Below are 22,178 nucleotides of genomic sequence, written 5' to 3'. Positions count from 1 at the left end.
AATAACAATAATAGTAATAAAGAAGTGACATGTAGAGGAAAAAAACATAATCAAACCCTTGTATGAAATTTATTGAACAATAGGTTGTTTATATGACTTCAAAATATCATTATGAGGGACGTGGGGTAACAGCTCGGTGGCAGGACATCTGCATAGGATCTGGAAGTCCTAAGTTCAAGAAAAAAATAAAATAACTAGAGATTACCAAGTAAAGATTGCTATTTATATAACATAGGGAGACAGTGGGCATCACAATAACAGAATGATTGAACTTAGTGTAATCAGCCATAGGGCGAATTGGCATTGCACTCCTCCCAACATAATGCACTGAATATAGTCTTAGCAAAACCAGTCAACCTAAACGGTCATAGGAAAACAAAACAAATCTATACTGTGGTGTAAAACCAGCACAGACTCTTCTATAACGGCAGCCGTGAGAGCCATTAAAAAAAAAAAAAAAAAACAAACAAACAAAGAAAAAAAAACAAATAGAAAGTGGAAAGGGACACTGTAGTGGCCTCAGAATGTAGGGCCAGACAACTAACGCCATGTGTGCTTCATGGTTTGCAGACGCAAGGAAACTTTGAACATGGAATATAGCTCAAAAAAAAAAAAAAAAAAAAAAAATATATATATATATATATATATATATCAGTCAAGGGGACCACAACCACACCTTTGTGGGAGTTATGGGCAACAGTCAGCATTACCTTCGACGGGTTGATCACAATGTTTCTGGCTGAGCCATGTTCGTCTCCAGTGAAGGCCGGCTGGTTGTTGAAGCCCTGTTTTACATTCACGGCAGTAAGTTCATCCTGTTCAAGAGAACACATCGATTAAGCAGGGAATAGAAAGGCTTCAAGTTAATCCAGACACTGCGGCCTGAGCAATAACTTAGTGTGCTATCATCTGTAAGAGAAAGCGGTGGAGAGGCCAGTAAGCAAGAGAGCAGAAACCTGTTTTAAAAGCCAATACATACGTGAAAGATCAAGTGAACGTTGCGAATGTGTAGAGCGCAGAGGTTATCTTGACTGAGTCGGTCTCGACTGCCACTCTGGAAGGACTGAAGGCACCATAGAAACACATGCCTGGGTATGTCTAGGAAAAGTATCCTCAGAGAAGTCTCCTGTGGGGCTCCTGAACCTTCTGGGTCTTTCCATCCTCTCATTCTTCCATACCACTCTCACCTGGAGTCCAGCTACAAGTTCCAGCATCTGTCCCGATCCCCCACTGAGTGGTGACTCTCAGAGGACACCTAGGTTGGCCTAAGATCCACTTATAAGTGAGTATAGACCAAGGACAATGCATGCAGTAAACCTAGACCCCCACCCCCACCCCCGTTCAGATCTACTCAATGGACAGCTCATTCTCCATGGTTGTGTGGAGAGTGAGGACTGACTCTGACATGAACTCTGGTGCCCCCTATTTGATCACTTCCCCTTGGTGGGGAGGCCTGGTGGCACATAAAGGAAGGGGAAGCAGGCTATCCAGATGAGACCTAATAGGCTGTGGTCATATGGTGGGGGAGGAGGTCCCCTTCTGTCAGAGGTCTAGGGGAGGGGAATAGGGCGAAAGAGGGAGGGAGGGTGGGAATTGGAAGAGACAAGAGAGGGGATAACAATCGGGATGTAATCTGAATAAATTATAATAAAAACTTTTTTAATTAAAAAAAAAGAAGAAAAGAAAAGAGAAAGAGAAAAAAAAAAAAGAAAAGCCTAACTCAGCAGGGAGGACTCATCCTCACTGTGATGGCACCATCCCAGGGGATGGGATCTGGACTTAAGAGAAAGGAAAGAGCAAGCTGAGATGAGCTCTCATGTCTGCTCTCTGACTATGGGCACCTTATACCCAAGCCCCTTAAGTTCCTGGGGCCATGATGGAATGTTACTGCATCAACCTTAAGCCAACATCCTCCCTCCCCTAAATTACCTCCTGAGAGGCACTTGGTCCCAGCAGGGAGAAAGGTAACTCCTGCAAAGGTCCTACTCTTCTATTAACTCTTATAAATTGGAAAAAGAAAACGAAGTGAGCAGCTCCTTCCCTCACACACAGAAATAAGAGATTGCAGAAAGCTTTTTAAAACTTTTCGTGGGAAGCAGTTTTGTCCCTCTAGCATGTGGGTCCCGGGGGATTGAACTCTGGTCTTGAGACTTGACACCACGCTCCTTTACCTCCTGAGCATCTCACAACCCAAGATCATAAAAGTGTTCTGAGAAGTTCATAGTTTGAATCTCTTTCCTTGTTACCCTAATTTTTTTTGTATTTATTTATTTGTATGTGCATGCATGTTTTGCCTGCATGCATTTCTGTGCACCGCAGGCATGCAGTGTCTGTGGAGGCTAGAAGGCATCACAATTGGGAGTTAAAGATGGCTGTGAGCTGCCATGTGGGTGCTGGGAATCAAACCCAGGTGCTCTGGGAGAACAGCCAGTGTCATTCTGCTAGGCGAGCTCCCTGGTTGCCTGCCCTATTTTAGATTCAACGGGGTTGCCCACACAACTTTCTCCAGACCCCATAGTGGGCTGAGGACAGAAATGAAGGTTTCATGTAATAAGCTTTGTTGGCAGTAAGCACGCCCCCTACATCCTACAGCTAGGGGTGGGGGGTGTCACTGGTTTTACACGTTCTGGTTCACTCAATCATTATCAACTCAGGGGCTACATAGTCAAATTCATTACACAGGTAAGAAACGTGGCATGCACTACGCTAGTGCGCCATCTGGGCAGAGTCAACATTGAAACACTATCCTTTGAATGATTCTAGACTACAAAGAAACATTTCCATGCCACCAAGAACAAATGTCACATGAAAACATCTAAAAATACAATGCTACTCCTACGGGTCCTAAAAATGACCTCCTTAAATAGATGGAGGAAAACTTTTCCTGGTTAGAACACATCAAAAAATAGCCTGGAATAATAATAGGAATTATTATCGTTGTCGTCATCATCGTATTTGTTGATTATTATTGTTGTTTCACCATCATCGTTATTATATTTGTTTATTGTTGTTGTGTGTTTGTTTTTTGTTTTTCGAGACAGGGTCTCAGTGTAGCCCTGGCTGTCCTAGATTTCGCTCTGTGGACCAGAATGACCTCGAACTCACAAAATCCACCCTCTTCTGCCTCCTGAGTGCTAAGATTAAAGGCGTGCACCACTATGCCTGGCTAATAGCCTGGAATTTTATAAATTAATAGCAGAGAGGGGGGAGGGGGAAGGGAAAGGAAAAGGGAGAGAGGGGAGGGGGGGCAGAGGGGGAGGGAGACCTCCTTGACCTGCCCAGATTACCACTGAGTTATAGACTAAATCAGAGCTTGAAAATACAGAATGCAAACGAGAAGTTGGAGGAAATGAGGCAATGTGACAGTCGCCACAGCACAAAAGAGAGAATGGCAGACACCCACTGCCAACGTGAAACAGAAAAAAACTGTTCCATGGGCTGCTGTGATTAGTCAAAATGGTCACCTTGGCTAAGAACCTCAGTCTGCTAGAATATGCCATGCCAGGCATTGCGTGTGCTTTAGTGAGTGTCTTGGCACGCCGCTGCTCTGGCCACTTTCAAAAGACCCCAATACAGACAACACAGTTCTGTGGGAATCAAGGCTCCTCCCAGCTGAGGTGGCCACTCAACTGATGATCCACACAGAAGGCAGACTGCTGAACCATAGCCAAAGATGCCTCAAACTGGTCCGCCTATTTTCATATTAATCGTCTAGTTTGTTAAGACAAAAATTACATAACGCATATTTTAAGTTGGGAAGATTTTGATCAACCTTAGAAGAAGTTGAGGAAAAATGTCTGTAGTCTAGTGTCTAAACAAGCAGAGGTACAAATGGGGTCATGAGGAGAGAGGATCATAGGAAAACTGGGTGTGCGTTTGCCTGTTATTTGCCACTGAAGTGTCAAGAGAAACACTGAGTGGCAGCATATATTTATACTCACAAGGGTTGTGAGTTACTCAAAAGGAAATACTAGGCTTTAGAGATTTGTTGGTTTTGCAGTCTTCTTTCTACTCTCAATTGACTCCACCCTCTTAGACACCCCCCTCCACCCTTTGAGTATAAGCCCCTTCAAGTGGGGTTACTACAGAAACAGGTAAAAACCAAGAGCACCACAAGCAAAATCTGCCTAGATGATCTATTTTCTGAAGTACCTGAAATGAACAAACACTGATAGCAAAAATCCAAACAATGAGTTAAGAACAAGATTCACGGGGCTGGAGAGATGGCTCAGAGGTTAAGAGCACTGACTGCTCTTCCAGAGGTCCTGAGTTCAATTCCCAGCAACCACATGGTGGCTCACAACCATCTATGATGTAACCCGATGCCCTCTTCTGGCCTGCAGATGTACATGTAGACCACTGTATAAATAATCAATAAACAAATCTTTAAAAAAAAAAAAAAAGAAAGAAAGAAAGAAAAAAGAACAAGATTCACACCCAAGTGTTTACTACTGTTGACAACACTCCTCAAATTCCAATGCTGCACCTATAGTCTTCCCTTAAAGGAAAACTGCCCTCTCCAACCTGACGGTGTTCTTAAAGATCCAACCCTAAGAAAGCAGGCTAAGAAAGTGGTAGTGTTAGGCAGTAGTGTGTGTTACATACATTCAAACAAAAGCTTCTGTGACTGCTCTACAAGTTTTGCCAAGATGAATTAGGTATAATTAGAAAAGAGTCCAAAATTTGGAACAGAATACTTCTACACTGCCAAGTCAGAGCTATCTGTAAGGGACACAAATAGCTGCCTCCCTGTGAGCCTTGAACCTCTCAAAAGCGGTTTCTAAATAGATGAGTAACAGCCATCAACTGTTACAGTGGCTTCCCTTACAAAGACAAGGGGACACATCATAGCCCAGCCAGCAGCATTACACCTCACTATGCTGCTCACGGATGAAACTTCCATAGGTAGGTAACAAAGTTGTTCCAAAGGTAGCCAGAATATCTAAAACACAAACTTCATGTGGCAAGTACAGTGATACATGCTGCAACCCTAGCATTCCAGAGACAAAGGCAAGAGCAACCTGAGTCCTACCCTGAGCTACCACAGCAATACATTGTATCAAACAAGAAAATACATCAGGAGCCTTAAAGCAAATGCAGGAAAAAAGGTGGGGAAAGAACAAATACAGAGCAAAAGACTAAAGAATCTCATGTTAATAAAGAAATCTGGTGTTAAGATTTTTGTATACATTTTCATGTTCTATACAGGCAGAAAAATCAGACATTTGGGACTTTGGGCAAACCCTTTTTTTTTTTTTTTTTGTTTTTGGTTTTTTCGAGACAGGGCGCCTCACTATGTTAGCCTTGGCTGTCCTGGAGTCACTTTGTAGACCAGGCTGGCCTCGAACTCACAGTAATCCTCCTGCCTCTGCCTCCCAAGTGCTGGGATTAAAGGTGTGTGCCACCGCACCGGGCGTTTTCTTTGGGCAAACTCTTGATGCAACCATAAAATATCACATTAGAAACTCACCGTGAAGTTTCTATTTCTCTGGACTACTTTCAATGCAATCTTTTCATTTCAACAAAAATTTTCACCTAGGCCAGGAGATGGCTCAGCCAGTAGAGGCACCTGGGTGCAGACCTCACTGCCTGAGTTTGAGCCCCAGGACAGAGCGAGAGAACCAACTCCAAAGAGCTATCCTTTGACCTCCACATATGTGGACACAGATCATGCATCATACTAAGCATGCATCACACCCAGACACACACACACACACACACACATAAACACACACATACACACACAGAGACAAATACATTTTTTCTTTAAGTAAAAAAAGGTCTCTTTGAGAAATGAACACGTTTTGATGCTGGTCTGGAAACTACTTAAGCTCTTTCTCACCCAAGAAACAAACAGAAAGGCCCAGTGTAGCACCAATTCCAAAGACCGTGTGAAAGACAGACGCTTGTACGCATGCACACACCCACTCTTCCACATTCACACAGAACCATGCAGACACTCCCAATGGTCTTGATCAACTAACTAGTCCTCTAACAAACTCAAGGACCATTCAAGAAACTGGAACAGCCAGGCATGGTGGCACACGCCTGTAATCCCAGCACTCGGGAGGCGGAGGCCAGCCTGGTCTACAAAGAGACTCTAGGACAGCCAAGGCAAACACAGAGAGACCCGGCCTCAGTTTAAAAAGAAAGAAAGAAAGAAAGAAAGAAAGAAAGAAAGAAAGAAAGAAAGAAAGAAAGAAAGAAAGGAAGGACGGACAAACGAACCTGGAACAAAATCTCCACAGGGGATGAAGACAACAGAGAGGCAGAAAGCCATCCTCTTAACTGCTACCCAGGAAGACAGGTTAACTCATATCTTACCAAAACAAAGTTTTAGAACAGCTTTATAATTACTTTTCATGCCCTGTACCTCTTCTCTGAAAGAGCATTCTCTCAGACCTCTGAGGTTGTCTGCTGACCCCTGCTAGAAAAATCTAAATATCCATGATTACATGATATGCTAATCATACCTGGAGATGCAGTGATAATCCCTGTCATGCACAGGGTTTAAAGCCACTGGGCAGTGTCCATGGTTAGCAGGTGTAAGAAACCTGAAGCATTAAGGAAGAGTCTCTCATTCCTGTACTTCATCAGTAATTATAACACTTCTCACACCTTCCTTTGAAATATCCTAAACACCCCTCTCAACAAGGCCTGTCAGCATGTGGTCCTCTACTGCCTGTCCCTCAGCTTGCTGTTCTGTCCTGCCTACCTCCTAGTTGTCCTGAGTCTTCCTGAAATCATTTCCTTATCTGCAGGGCCCTATCCAGAGGGCTTCCCGCGTTTCTACCCATCAAAGAACCCAAAGCAGAATCTGGTGTAATTCTACACGGATCTTAAGTAACGCAGGAGACCTTCTCCCTACCAGACTCTGGCCACAGATCAAAGCCACTTCCCTGTGACTGAAAATGCAAGGCCTCAGTGAAGATCAGTGGGCCTGGCTGGCTGCTGCTCTGTCTGCTGGAATCTCACAGATCTGCCTTAGAAGGCACGGCCCATATATAGCACTAGCACCAAGTAACAGGCCTCTCTGTAGCTCATCTCTTTGTTTAAAAGGAAACAAGAATAAGTTACAGGGCTCAAGTCACATAAGACAAAATGTTGCAGAGTGTAGCACAGTGCCTGATCCATTATTAAGTGCCTTATTTTTTTTAAATATTTTAGCTTGCATTTAATCTACTTGACCATTTTATGTATTCCAACCTGTATGCTTCTATCACGCCACTTCCACCGCTCTGCCCCTTACAGTATTATAAAGTCTTTCGAGTTTCACAAGCCATAGCTCAGCCCCACCCCGCCCCCATCCATTCAACCAACAAGTAATTATAAATACAGCACTGAACTTAAACTGGAGAAGCCACCGTAGGCAAATGGCAAGTGCAGTATATACTCCAAAGAGACAGGCTGCCTGCTCAGAGAACAAAGAAGGGTTTAGCCCAGTGTGGGAGGTCGGACACGTGGGAAAGGGGCGTCTGAGATGAGCTTTGATTTTGAAGAACTGCTGCTCTCTAAGAAGGGCCCTTACAATGCCAAAGCTCTGACCTCGGTCATCAGAGACACCACATTAACACAATAGACTATGAGGACTCTCCAGTGTACGATGTAAGTCATAAAGCAACCACACACACACACAAGTGTACAACCTGCCGGCATCTCAACAGGTAAATTAGAAAGCACCCAACAATCAGGGGAAGGACTCAAGTCCAGCTGGAGCACTCGTTACAGTAAGTGCTAAGTAAACAGCTGTGGGGTGCTCAAGCTGAGGTATTATCATGCGCTTCCAAAAGGGAAAAAAGAAAAGCCCAACTATATGCTGTACTTTAAAATTAAGTGACACTTCTAAGGACAGACAAATTGCTAGTAATTGGACAGAAAGAAGTGCATCCAATCTAAACAACAATCATAAGAAGGCTCAAGTTAACATCGGATAAAATAAACTTCATGACAAGGAGCATTATCAGCAATAAAAAGAGGCATGTCATGACAAAGGGTCAGTTCCCAGGAAGGGTAACAGTCCCTGACGATGTGCAACAAAGAGATGCCGAAGAAAAGCGTGTTTGATGTCTATCCAGCTGGAAAGATGAGAGAGTTCTGTCACTTGGGGAACAGGAGCAAAGATGCAGCTAGAAGCTGTCCTGGAGCATTGAACATGGGGCAGAGCACGCGGGACACACAGGGTGTGGTGGGTCACAGAGGGAAATTCTTTCTTTATCACAAACACTCTAAAGGTTCTAAGCAAGGGGGTAGCAGCCAATTATAAACGTCTGCATTAAGAACAACTAATCAGAACAAGGCCAAAATTACAAAGCCATGTGGACATAATAATCTACAGGCCAGATGGATATGAGTTAACGTCTGCTTACAGGTAGCAACTCAAACCTAAGGGACGAGATGCCCAGGAGGAGAGGAAACTGAGAAGGGTCAAGGATCTAAGACAGACCTCAGGAAAAACCCAAGACTGATCTAACAGTCAGGAAGTGAAGGACACTGAGACAGCATGGCCATTCCAGGGGAGGGAGGGAGAGAGAGAGAGAGAGAGGGAGAGAGGGAGAAAGGGAGAGGGAGAGAGAGAGAGAGAGGAATGAATGAATGAATAAGTGAATGAATGAATGAAGTGCTTTAACTAAGAAAGGGAAGAAACTGTCTTGTAGCTGGAGAGAGCAACAGTGTCAAGTGCTTCTGGGATGTGGACATCCCTGAAGACTGAGTGTGAAGGCCTCAAAGCCACACTGGGGGGAGCAGGAGAGGCAGTAAGTTCACAGATGCTTCTAGAAAAGTTTGCAGAAAGAAGGGTGAAATTAGGAAACGAGGTCATGGGGTAGAGGGCACATGAAAACGTGCACTGCTGGGATGTGTTTCATCAACACCAGGGAAGAGAGCAGGAGGACACACGTTCAAGAAAGAAAAGAAATGATCTTCCTACTCTGCCCCGCAAGACAACACAACTATGTTGTCTTGCCAAATCAGCCAGGACACACATAAGATGGGGAGAGACTATGCACACGCTATTCTGTGTAGAACTGGGCCCAAGGTGGGGGGGGGGGGGGTGTTTGCTGATGACCTTATCTGAACTAGTATCTTTGTAGATGCAAGCAAGTCAAATGGGGTCATAGTGAACACATGGATCCAGATCTAGAAAGTTGGTGTCCTGATTTAAAAAAAAAAAGGTACGAACAGAGGAAAGACAAGGCGGAGACTGGGAGTCACCAAGGCTGGCCTGGACTACCAGAACCCATGGAACACAAGAAAAGATCCCTGCCTGAGCCTCTGAGTGACCATAGCCTTGCTGGCTTGGTTGTAGATTTCTAAGCTATGAGAAAACATGCCCATTGTTTTAAGCTGTCCGAGGCTACGGTGCTTTTTTCCAGCAGCCATGGGACAGCAGTGTGGAGGCCATCATTCATGCCAGAGCAACTGAGAAAGTGGTTTTGCAGTAGGGACCAATTTCTATCTGCACACCTTGCTTGCCATGTCACCCCAGAACCATTCAGGAAGTCATTTAAAAGGCACCCAAGGTTATACTCTATACCAGATGGTGAAAGCATTAGCACAAAGCTCCTTAAGAGGGCAAGACTCGCCAGGCATGGTGGCTCACGCCTTTAATCCCAGCACTCAGGAGGCAGAGGCTGGTGGATCACTGTGAGTTCGAGGCCAGCCTGGTCTACAAAGTGAGTCCAGGTCACTTAAGGCTACACAGAGAGACCCTGTCTCAAAAAACCAAAATATAAAATTAAATTAAAAATTCAAATAAAAAAAGAAGGCAGGACTCCTGTAAAAAGAAACCTTTCCCCTCCCTTGGCCTCACCAGCATCTCTCACACAAGGGCCACATTTGCATCAAAGTCGCACCAAAAAAGTTGGCCTTTTATGTCCGCCCTAGCTAGCTTCACTGTTAATATTCACCTCCCATAACAACCATACCTGCAGCCACTAGCTATGGGACCTGAGATAAAAACCAAAGGATGAACCTGGCAGAAAACAGCAACAGCTACCTTCACACCTGTGCCCACTGAAACCCAAAGAAAATGGCTTGTCTCAGCTGGGCAGCAAGCAGCATTTCCAACTAACCTAACCCAGAATCCTGGCTCCCCACTCCTCCTCCGTGAAACAGAGGTGACCGATGCCCACTTCGCATTCCCAGTGTTAGAGCAGTAACCGGCAAACACTATTTTTAACACCAAATTATCACAATCACTACCATCATGATCTTTATATGGCCAGCACATACAAGAGCGGCCCTGCACAACTGAGTACTTAGAAACTCTTGAAGGATTAAGCGGAAATGTCCACCACAAGTGAGCACCAAACACACACTCTGAGGGCCAGCCTCAGTCCACCCAGAGGGGCCTAGTGAGGCAGGCACTTCCTCCCTTGTTTTAAAGCAGGAGAGCCTTTGGTTCCAATTATATCCTAATATGGTATACTTAGCATTTATTTCACTCATTTAAATAATTGTATCCATTAATTCATAGTCAAGCCCCATTCAAATGCTTGTCACCCACTGATACCAAACACCTGGATGTGGCTCTCGGAAAGATTCCAGGAAAACTGCGGGAGAAAAAAAATACTTGAACTTTTAGATTTGCATATGCATAAGGCAGGAAAGGGAACTGACAGCTTACCTTAGCCAGAACTAGTCACACAGACAGCTTTCTCTTTAGACCCTCCGCTGCTATGGACAGCCACAGGCCCCGGGAGGGAAGGGGGGGGGCGGGGATTCTTGCCTTGCAAGCTTTCTAAAGTAAAAATCTTCCCTTCGATCGTATTTTCACTTAGTATTTACTGTGGCCATGTAGAAAGTGATCTGAGGGCAGAGACAACCAATTCAAGCCTTGCTTTGTGTTCATGGATATTAATTCTCCAGGTAACAGGCTTCACTGCCTTGGATGGCTCGCTTGGGGTCCCCTTCTCCCAATCCTTAATTACACCCCTACCCCAAGATCAACACATGCCTGCGGGAGGCCACGCTGTGGGAGGGAAGAGAGTAGTTTCTTCTCCCTGTTGTTCTTAGTGGTAGTGACTGTTCATTCATCTGAGGTCAGCTGTTCACAAACCCGGCTACTAACTGTAATTCTGAGTCAAGGATAAATAATAATAATAATAATAAAGCCCAGCAGTCTGAACAGCTGATCTCCGCCGTCAACACCTCTGATCCTCCCCACCCTTTTTATTTTCAGGAAGCTTGCTCCCTCCCACCTCTTCAGCCAAGCTTCACAAACCTGCCAGGCACTTCGAGCTAGTAACTGCTACCAAAGCATCCCATGGCAAGGCCAGTAACAGGTTTTCAAGGAGAAATGTAAAGGTAGGACTAGCAGAAAACCAAAGCTCTGTGGACCCTTCCCATACTAAGATTCAAACCAGCTGACTGGCTAAAGTCAGCTAGAATTCTGGGTGTTGGGGGGTAGGGAAGGGGGATGTGGGGGGGAGCGCAGATATGGAGGTCAGACTTCTCATTTCAATTCAACAACGAAGTGCTAATTTGAATGCCTGACATGTCACTACCGATCTAGCACAAATGAGTCACTCTGAACCCCTTCAAAGTAAAGGGACCCTGGACACTGGCTTAACAGTGTCCCAACAAATCTGAATACTGTCCACACCCCTCTCTTTCATTTCCTCTGGCCAATTATCCCCAACTGCCACTTCTTCTCCAGGTCCTATTTAGGCTCGCTTTACTTCATGGTTTGGTTATGGAAGCTACCTCCCTCACAGCCTCCTGGGCTCTGCTCTCTCCCCCACGCTGGATTTATTAGGCATGAACTAGTGAGATAATTTAACAGAGAATCATGTGCACTCACCATCCTCCCCCCCCCATCACTGTCATCCCCCACAACCAAGCTGTCAGCCACCCCACACTCCCCACCCCCACACCCCCACAATGGCCCAGCTCCACCAAGCGTGATCTGTAGAGCCCACCTGGCCCTCCCTGCCCTGCCAGCACCCTGCAGTGTCTCCAAGCCTCCAATCCTCCTTTACTGAACTCCAGCAGCACCTTTAGCCCCTCCCTCTCTATAGAAAGCATAACAGTTACAGCACCGGCTCCAAAGTCTACTTCCAACCTAATGTTGAAAATGGCACCAGACAGGTCAAGTATGTGTGCCTCCATTTCTACATTTATTTTGTAACTAGCTTTTTTTTTCATTTTTTAATTTATTCACATTGCACCCTGATTGTTACCCCTCCCCCCCATATCCTCCCGTTCCCACAGTCCCTCGCTCTCCCCAACTCCCCTCCCCTAGACAGCTAGTTCTACTCATCTCAGAGATGCAGAGACTGGTGTCCACCTGACTGCACAAAGCACGAGGTAAAACCCACGCAGGAACATTGTCTACGATAATGTATCTACTATAACGCATTGTCTACCATAATGGCACTTTATCTGCTTTCCCACTTTATCTACTACTGAATCATATATTATCCTCAGGCTTAATTTTTTTTTTTTTTAGTTATCTATTATTTTAAAAATTGTTTTAGGGACTGGAGAGATGGTTCAGAGGTTAAGAGCACTGGCTGCTCTTCCAAAGATCCTGAGTTCAATTCCCAGCAACCACATGATGGCTCACAACCATCTATAATGAGATCTGCCGCCCTCTTCAGGTGTGCAGTTGTACATGCGGACACAATACTATATACATAATAAATAAATCTTTGGTAAAAATTTGTTTTAAATGGGTCAGTGAACTGAACATAAACCGGCATTTGGCAGTACCACTCCAACAGCTGGCTGATAGCAGTACTGGTCCTCAACAGGCAAGGTGTATACACAATGACCATGAGGTGACTTCACAGCGAGGTGACACACTGCCACTACATGCAAACAGGATTTCCCTCCTCTTGCAACTTGTTTTTTTTAATCATATATCCATCTCAGGCTGCAATGGATTTAAACTTCATTTTAAAGCAAGCTGGCCCCTCACCACAGCTACTCTGAGAAGTATTCTTCTCAGGGAGGTGGACAGGTTTCTATTTCCTGTCTACATCCTCTATCACCCAGCACAGTGGGCAGCATACAGCAAGGACTGAGTAAATGACTAGACGCTCAAGAAGGTTGGTTATTTAACAAGCTCTGAGCAAATTTCAAATACAACTAGAAGTTGAAATAGTACCTCCAATTCTCAAAGACTCTTCACAACAGTGGGTTGGCATTTCATTAAAATTGACCATTAGAGGGGCTGGAGAGATGGCTCAGAGGTTAGGAGCACTGGCTGTTCTTCCAAAGGTCCTGAGTTCAATTCCCAGCAACCACATGGTGGCTCACAATCATCTATAATGAGATTTGGTGCCCTCTTCTGGCAGACAGAACATTGTGTACATAATAAGTAAATAAATCTTTAAAAAAAATAACAACTGACCAATAGAAACAACTGGCTCACAAAATATTTTTCCACATTGTCTGCTACTGTAGATAGTACTGTACATAGCTCTAGTAAGATAAATAAATAAAATCTGGGCAATGTCAATATTGTCTTTCCTTGTAGGACCAAGGAGAAAAATGAGTAGCACTGCCTTGGACCTAGTGTTTCATATATAGGTCCTCCACACCTTTTAAAAAAAATGGGGGAGGTGGGTCTGGCGTATTTTGATGCTAATTACTGCTTGCTGTCTCTGTGCCCCACCTGTACCTTGCCTAAGGGCCTAACTTGTTTGACCAATAAAAGGCCATCACACCTGGGCAGGGCGACTGGGATAGGCATGGCTAGAGTTCCAAGGCTTGGAGAGACAGAGAGAATCTTGGCAGGAGAGGAGAAGAGAAGAAGGCTGCACCATTATGGGTTAGACGGAGGAGAAGCACATGGCCGGCGTGGATGGAGGCTTGGCCCAGATGATGATAATTAGCAAGTATTTGGGATTATGGATAGAAATCAATAGAAATTATTAGAAGCAGATGGCATGGGATTGGGGCAGGTATCCCATACGTGCCCCACTATGGGAAGTAGTTTAGGGGAATTATATGTGCCCTGTCCCAGGTTAACTAATGCTATTTTAAAATATAACAGGGGTCTGTGTCTTGATTGATTGCTAGTGGGTTAGAAAATACTACTGTAATAATAATTATAGGCCTAATGATACACATTATTAGGCCATACTGGTAAAATAACTGTAACAAAAAGCAGTTTAACAAAAAAGATCCCAACAACACTTCAGTCACACATGATACTGTTAAAAGCAAGAACCATTGCTTCCACATCCTGGCACTGCCATACCCTGTGCGAGGTTGTGACTTAGCAGATTTCTAATACAACTTGCTGATAATGACTGTTGTCCCATTCCCAGATCCAGCCAACAGTTACTATCATTTCTTTGTGACATACCAGGTCTTATCTTTGCCTCTGATGATCACTAAGGGGATAAAAAAAAAATCTCCCACTGCGCAAAACTGCCAGTGGTTGGGGACAACAGAACCAAAGGTGAGCCAGCACACACAGCCGAGTGTGAAACAATCACTTCCAAGCAATAAGGAAACAAAGAAGGTGGGCAGCCAATAGGATTCGGGAGCAAAGGTCCCAAAGGGGCCGGGGAGGGGATACTCAACAGGTCTAGGAAAATGGGGATCCCCTCAAGATTTTAACTGGCCTATCATGGGATCCAGGATCACAGCTCCACAAAGCTCTATTTCTCAGGGTCAGCAGGCACCTCTCTAACATTTGCCGACTCTCATGCCATCACAGGCATGACGTATTTACTCCCCCCAAAAGCTACAAATTTTCAGCCTCCACTAATAGAAATTTCTTCAGAGACCTCTAGAATTGAAAACTCTCCCCTCCCCTTGCCAGATTCCTCCACTTTCCGGGAAGAACTTAAAGGCTTTCTCTGAGGCACACTGCTTTGTTGGTCAGCATCAGCAGGCCTCCCAACAGCCTAAGCCAGTGGCGTTCCAAGTGAGAGACCTCTGGGCTCTCAGAGCTCCTCGGTTCCTTCTCTGAGAGAGGGCCGACTGTCTTCCGTTTTTTCCATCAAAACAACAGACTGCAACAGAACGAATGCAAAACCAGTTATGAAAATCTACACACTCAAGAGCTGCAAAAATGTAAAGCAGAATCCCCATTTTCATCAATTCTTTTGATCTTAAAAGTGCTGTTTCTCATAAAAATAAAAATAAAAAAATTCTAAGCCTGAAGGTGTTCGGGTACATCACAGAGAGCTTGCTCAGCATACAGAAGGTCTGGGCCTGATCCCCAGGAGCGTACATACACAAAACTAAGTCAAATTAACCATGCTGCTCTATTTAAATGGGTAAATATAAAAACATGTTTTTCAAATTTTTCTGCTAATTTGTAAAATTTCTATCAATAGTAAAAAAAAAAAAGAAAAACCAACTCACCAATATGAACCATCACTGCAAGGGCTCTCTGATGCTTAAGATTATAAAGAGGTCTTGAAAACAAAGTCTGGGAAACTCTTGCTTAAAGCATGCTAGAAGCGCCATTTCTCGCAGTCAACAGGCTACTCTGACTTTGGCAGATTCTCAGGCCACCTCTCCAGGCTCAGAACAGCCCTGCCAACTCCACAACCTGAGCAACTACTGAAGAATACCCTGTTCTTCCCTCCCAAGCATCTTAAACTAACATAACAGGAAACACCTATATGGAATCTCAGACTATGTGAACGAGACTTTATTATGGATGCAACGACATATGAGATCATCCTAGATTATCCAGGTAGGCTCTAAATGCAGTGACAAGTGTCATCATAAGAGAAGCCCAGAGCAGAAGAGGTAAGAGAGGGCTATGAGAAAATGGAAGCAAAAACTAAAGTAATAAAACCATATGCTAAAAAAAAAAAAAAGTTTTAAAAGCCAGGGAAGATATGACACACCAAGCAAGGCAGGACTCAAAGAACTCTCCCCTAGACCTTCAAAGGGTCTCGGCACCCTGGTTTCAGATTCCCTAATAGAATCATTGGAAAATAAATCCTGCTGCTTTAAGCCTATCCCAATACGTTGTAGTAACTTCTTACAATAGCCATAAATAAGAAAGAAGTCACCCAGGGTCCTCAGTACCTCAGCATGACTCTAAGAGCCACTGTGCCCTTTGCCACCTTAAATTGTACATCCAAACAGCACCACAGGGCACCAAGGATGACAACCCCACCTTTCTTCTCCAGAGCAGAACAAAGCACTGTGACTAGGCCCCAGGGCCTAGGCTGCTCCTGCAGGAGATCCTTGGCACAGGCTAGTTCCTCTCTGGGGAATTTCATCCACAGCCTCAACATCAACTACTCCTATACAAGCCCCAGATTCGAATCCTCTTCTAATAAGAAACAGGTCACTTCCCACTGTTCCCACAGCACTTTGAAAAAAAAAACGTTCAAAGCACACTGTTCCTCCTTTACCTGTCTATCACTCCCTCAGCCCTCATTTCTCCACACATAACTAGGTGGATCCAGAAAAGTCTGGTATGTGGGGCTGTGTCATCAGTAGTTCCCGTGGCTTTTACCCACTAGATGCCACCAAGAAGCAACTCGAACATACCCAGACATGACAACCCAGTGTCTCCACATACCGCCAATGTCCAAAGGGAAATGAAGAAAAAGCACTTCAGCTGAAAATCTGCTGTAGACTGAAAGCTGCGGGCCTCTGAATCTAATGTTCCTACAGTTATTCATGATTATGTCCATTTGTGTTAAAAATAAATAAATAAAAATAATTTTAAAAATCAAAAAGGTTCTGAGTCCTAGGTGTGAGCCAGGGATCAAGCAGGAAATCAGATTTGGGGCCTGTCCTCATTAAAAGCCCTAACTGGCAAACTGCCTGAAGAGTACTCAATAATACTGGTTGAATGGCTGAATCAGTTTGGGATGCACACACACAAAAGCATTCCCTTCAAAACTTGGAAAATAAAACCCAACAGAAAAAAAATGCCTCTTCCTCTTCCTCCGGGCCGGCAGCAACTAAGGAGGATCAACTAAGGAGGATCGACTCTCTCAGGTATGTACCGCTGATAAGAGGGCACTGTTATCAACAAAGTTGACACAAAAGAACCGGAGAGTTGCCAAAAAACAATGAGCGAACAAAACAAAAACTGTTAAGCAATGGTCCCAGTAAACAAAAGGCCAAAAATGCCTCAACCAGAGCTATAGATATCCCCAGAGGCACTGAGGGGACCAGGAACCTTCCTCCCAAAAACAGGAGGCTACAGACAAGCACCCCTAGGCTTGTTGGGGCAATCACCTGCTGAGCTGAAAAGGTCCCATGTCACCTAAGCACAGGGTGCTCTCAGGGATGACTTGAGGGTATGTAACAAATAATGAGAGAGAAACCAGGAGCTTGCTAAATGGAAGGCCAATTACAATGCAAAGTCAAATCAGGGGACACAAGTGTCACCACCTATCTACTGGGCCAAGTCACTTGATGGGAGCTGAGTTTCCCTTTGGTAAGGAGGAACTTAGCCTGATCCAGCACCACTTCTACCACTCAACAGGCCTTACTCCTCACACAGGGCGCAGACCCACAAGGCCATCCTTCTCCAAGGCTCAGAACAGGGCTCCGACGGCTTCCAAAATCACTTCCCCCTGCTGAAAGCAGAAATAAAGGAGCCACTGCTTAGTCTCTCTTGACTTCCAAGAGGTCTCGGTCCTGATGGACTCATCTGGTGTCCTGCCTCTTGCCTATGTCCTAGACTAAGCCAGAGAATAAGAATTCTGAAAAACTAACCTCAAAGAGGGTGGGGGGTGGGGGTGGGGAATGATTCTTTCAGAGTGTGGAAAGCACTACAAGGACATTAGAATGCCTCTTACTCCAAGAATTTGGTACCTGGCTCCAATAATGGCTTAAAAACATGTGGACTTCTACTGTTCACTTAGCAAGAACTGCAGGGAACAGTGATGCTCCCTGGGTCAGCTCAGCAGCTTAAGGACCTCATAGGGATGCTACTCAACCAACGTGTTGAGTTAGCTTTTTCAGCCTGTTGTCTTATGGTTACAGGATCAGCGCAGCAGCCCAGCTATCATATCCTCTTGCCACCCTGGCAAGCACGGGGAAAGCATGGGTTGAGGGCCTAAGGAAAGAGTTTTTTCTCCTGCATCTGTGCATTTAGCAGAGAGGAAAACAACCTTCTTCTGTACAGACCCCGCAGTGGATTTCCATTACGCCTGTGTCTAGGGTGAAGACAGCTTTAGTCCAGGCTGCAAAATGATAGAAGGCTGAAGATCTGGCTCTTTATTTATTTATTTGTTTTATTTTGGTTTTGTTTTTTTTTTTTTTTTTTTTTTTAAATCTGGGAGGCAGAAAATGAAAGGCAGAGTAAACATGACAGAATTGTCTGCTATCCACACACAGCTGCTGGTAAGCTTAACAATCATCCCTCATTTGAAAACAAAAGACAGGACAGCCTAATGGACAGCACTTGCCTATGCCTCTGGTGTAAATACTACACTCCCACTATGCATGCCTTCAAGTGATGACCTGGCATCAATGGGCCACCAAAGCTCCTGCATTTTCGTAACATCTGGTACAAGCTGTCTCCCTCATGGCTCTGAATTAGCCCTCATATTTTATATATATATATATATATATATATAAATTTTTTTTTTAAGGTTTACATGCCCCTTCATATTAAACCACTGTGAATAATCACACAGCACAAATGGCAGAGCTGGGAATGCCCTCGACAAGGAGCCTGACCTCAACCCTGCTGCCCCTGTCAAACTCACGGGTCCACAAGCACCTCTGCTTCTGTCAGCAGTCAGAGATGTGCAGCCAGCTCCCGCCTAGGACAATAAAACAAAAGCTGGTGGGAAAGAACCATGTTTATTCAAACCAGAACTAGAAGGTTAATTGGCGAGGTTTCTTTTCCACCTCAAAGCTCTATCTCTGAGAAGGGGAGGGCTGAGACAGCAAAGGTCTCTCATAGGGGAAAAAATGAGAGACCAGAGAACATGAATTCTGTGGCTAGGCAGGGTCTTGTCACCTGGGGATGTTAAGGTTCCACTTCTAGGGAAGGAGACACCATCAAGGACTTTGTCCTCAGGCGGCTAATTAACTAAAAGCAGGAGGGGCTTCTCTTCAGCACAGAGACCTGGAGAAGCTAGAAGCACAGGAAGGGGGAGGGGGAAGGGGAAAAGAAGGAGGGGGAAGGGGGATCCAGGGAAAGTCTTTCAGGAGGCCAAGTAAACAGGATATGGAACTCTGGGCTGTCAACTAACCATAACCACCAGGCGTGCTATGACACACTAGGAAGGTTGAGTTATAGGAGGATCCCAGGAGCCCTGGAGAGTGATCCTCCGCCTGGGCAACACAGTATTAACTGCAAGCTATTTAGAAGAATAAAAAGACAAGAGAAACACACATACACACACACACACACACACACACACACACACACACACACACACACACATTACTCAAGGCCCATTTTTATAAAACCAATCAAAATTAACTAATTATATTTTAGGTTACTTTCTCCAAAGTAAAAATACTATAAGGCTAATGTTACAGCCAATAATAATGCAGATTATTGGCAAAAAGAAGATATTGTAAAAGTATTGCTAATTCTATGCCTCAATGTTATGGTTTAAAAGTATCCCCCATGTCAGGCGGTAGTGGTGTTGGTCTTTAATCCCAGCACTCCACTCGGGAGTCAGAGGCAGGTGGACTGCTGTGAGTTCGAGGCCAGCCTGGTCTACAAAGCCAAAGCTAGTCCAGGACAGCCAAGGATATACAGAGACCCTGCCTCGAGAAAAAAAAAAAAAAAAAAAAAAAAAAAAAATATATATATATATATATATATATATATATATATATATATATATACACACACACACACACACACACAAAGTAGCCCCTGTAATTCATATTAACCTAATGCTAGAAAGCTAAGAAGTGCGTCCTTTGAGAAGTGGGTAGGTCAGTCAGCTAGCTCTGTCCCTTCCCCCACACCTCCTTGTCACTGGCCTTATGGACTAACTCTGCCATGCCAGGGGTCTGGAAATTGGTGAGTATCAAAAATAGACCGTCCCACTCTCAATCTTGTGCATCTGTGAGATGCCTTTTGCCATATTATAAAGTAGCAAGAAGCCCCCTTATCAAATGAAAACCCCTCAAATATTGGGTCTCCAAGCCTTCAAGACTGTAATGCTTCTCTTCCTTTAATTTTTTTTTTAAAGTACCTTAATTTTGAATTTCCCAGCATTCCGTCATAGCACTATAAAATGTACTCAAAGACCCTGAGTTAACAAAACTTTCATATTGTGCAGACAATTTTTTAAAGTAGGAATTGTACTTTTTTTGTTGTTGTTGTTGATTTAGAAGGTTGTTTTCTCTCATTAGAAAGTTTCCTAAGGCATTGAGAAATTGAGACTAGTTCCTCAACTCCCTGTCTCCACAAACCAGGTTTAGAAATTGCCTGGTGATAAGAAAAGTATTTGCAGAAGCTCCCAGCTCCCCCTTTCAGGAAGGGATGTGGCGCACAGGTGCCCTTGCTGGGTTCTGGCCCATTCTTGCCTCCATCGGGCCTCCCCACTCAGAGCCAAAGGTGACTTTTCTCCGTGTTGAACCAATGCAGCTGTCCTTCACTGCACAAGAGGCTTGGAGCTTTAGCAGCACCCATCACTGCCTCCTCCAGTGCAGCAGCGGCCTCTCTAACGAAGCTCAAACCCTCTTTATGAGAAGAGCCTCAGAACAGGAGCATGAGCCTCCTCTGCGTCTGTTCATCTCTTTCTGCTTTGCTAGCACCTGTGGCTGCCTGTGCCATGGATACACCTGAGGGCGGTAGTGTTAGCCAAAGTCCCCAGACTCGTTCGTGCCTCGTTCTCGCCTACCCAAAGATCAGACCTCGCTTTCTGGTTCCCCATCTTCCAGAAGGACCACATTTCATCTCAAGCGTTGGTCTGTGGGGAGAGAAACAGCCAACAGGCTAAAGGAAAGTGGCTGCCACACCCACAAACAGCCTTACTTCAATCCCACCTGAGAACCCAATGCCAAGTCAAAGAGAAACCTCATGGCACTGCTAAGGTTAAGCAGGGGTTTGTGGCACCAAGCTAGCTCACCTCTCCTTTGCCTGAGGTTAGCCAAGAGCACGTGGGAATTAGCATCTGATACTTCCAGACCCGGGCATGGAATTCCATGCAGCTATAAATGCCTTCCAGCTGGCAGGAAGCAAGCCTAGGCTAAGAAGGGGGTGTTAGATCAGAGTTCTAAATGCTCACCAACAGAGCTTAGTTCCCAAAGGTACCCATACCTCAAGTAAGATGTGACAAAAGATTCTAAGGCACAAAGCACTGAGCAGTAGGTAGGGCCATGCCAGAGCCCAAGCTACTCCGTGGCACAAGGCAAAACATCAGTTCTCCAATTCAGTGTGCTGAGGAATTACGGAGATACCCAGAGATAGGTTACCCAGAAATTCCTGAGTTTCTCCCCATTAATTCTGACTGGGCAGGTCGGGGGTGGAGTTAAGCTCTGTATCTCCCTGAAGAGACAACTAGCTGTTTTTCTCCTCTGGCCAGACTCACTTAGCAACACTTTTTCAAACTAGAACTGGTGATTGGATCCAGGGCCTTAGGCAAACCAGGCAAGACCTCTGCTGCTGCGTACCTTCCCTGCCCCAGTTAGCAACTTTTCTTCCGGCAGCCTGTGTAAGAACTGAACCAGCTCTTTCTACCCAGATTCAAACCTGAGTCATCTAGAAATCGGTCCTCCCCCCTAAAAACTGGGAATTTTAGGGAAGCCTGAAGCAGGGCCCCCAAGGCCAACAAACTGCTCCCAAGCAAGGAACATTCTCCTTAGCTTCTGCCTTAGACCTCCAGGCAACTGGCCAATTTGTCAAGTCTTCCCTGAGAAGTCAACGTAAATCTTCCCAGTTCCTCCGTCATTGCCCCTCCCCCACAGCTCTGGGTTTTGTTGATTTCTTCCCGTGGCATTCATGTGATCACCAGCAGCAAACCCTTGCCCTCAAGCAGCTTACACGCCAGCATGGTGGGCCAGAGAGCAGATGCAGACCCTAACGACTGGATTTCAGACACTGATGAGCTTTGTAGAAGCATATTAAGATTGGGTGAAAAGCTGACTGCAAGGAAGGTTCCTTCTTTGGGACAGCCTCTTAGCTAAAAACCAAGAACAAACCGAACCAGCAAGGGACCAGAACCTAGACATGAAAGAGCCAGGCCTATTGGGGCATGGGGCGTGGGGGGTGGGGTGGCAGCAGTAGCCCCATGTACAGCCAGAAGCCGGAAGGGCGTACA

General features: G+C 45.0%; 1 protein-coding gene across 1 annotated transcript in view; it reads right to left on the bottom strand.

Annotated features, from left to right (window-relative positions):
* Med12l (mediator complex subunit 12L) overlaps positions 1 to 22,178 on the bottom strand; it is a 309,618-nt gene that overhangs the window by 282,277 nt on the left and 5,163 nt on the right. The window contains exon 2 of the mRNA XM_051157205.1: positions 711 to 815. Coding sequence (XP_051013162.1) covers positions 711 to 815 — 105 coding nt within the window. The remainder of the gene's footprint in view (positions 1 to 710; positions 816 to 22,178) is intronic.

Source organism: Acomys russatus, chromosome 15 (assembly GCF_903995435.1).
Source record: "Acomys russatus chromosome 15, mAcoRus1.1, whole genome shotgun sequence".
In the NCBI taxonomy this organism is placed as follows: domain Eukaryota; kingdom Metazoa; phylum Chordata; class Mammalia; order Rodentia; family Muridae; genus Acomys; species Acomys russatus.
This window is presented reverse-complemented; position numbering and strand designations above follow the sequence as displayed.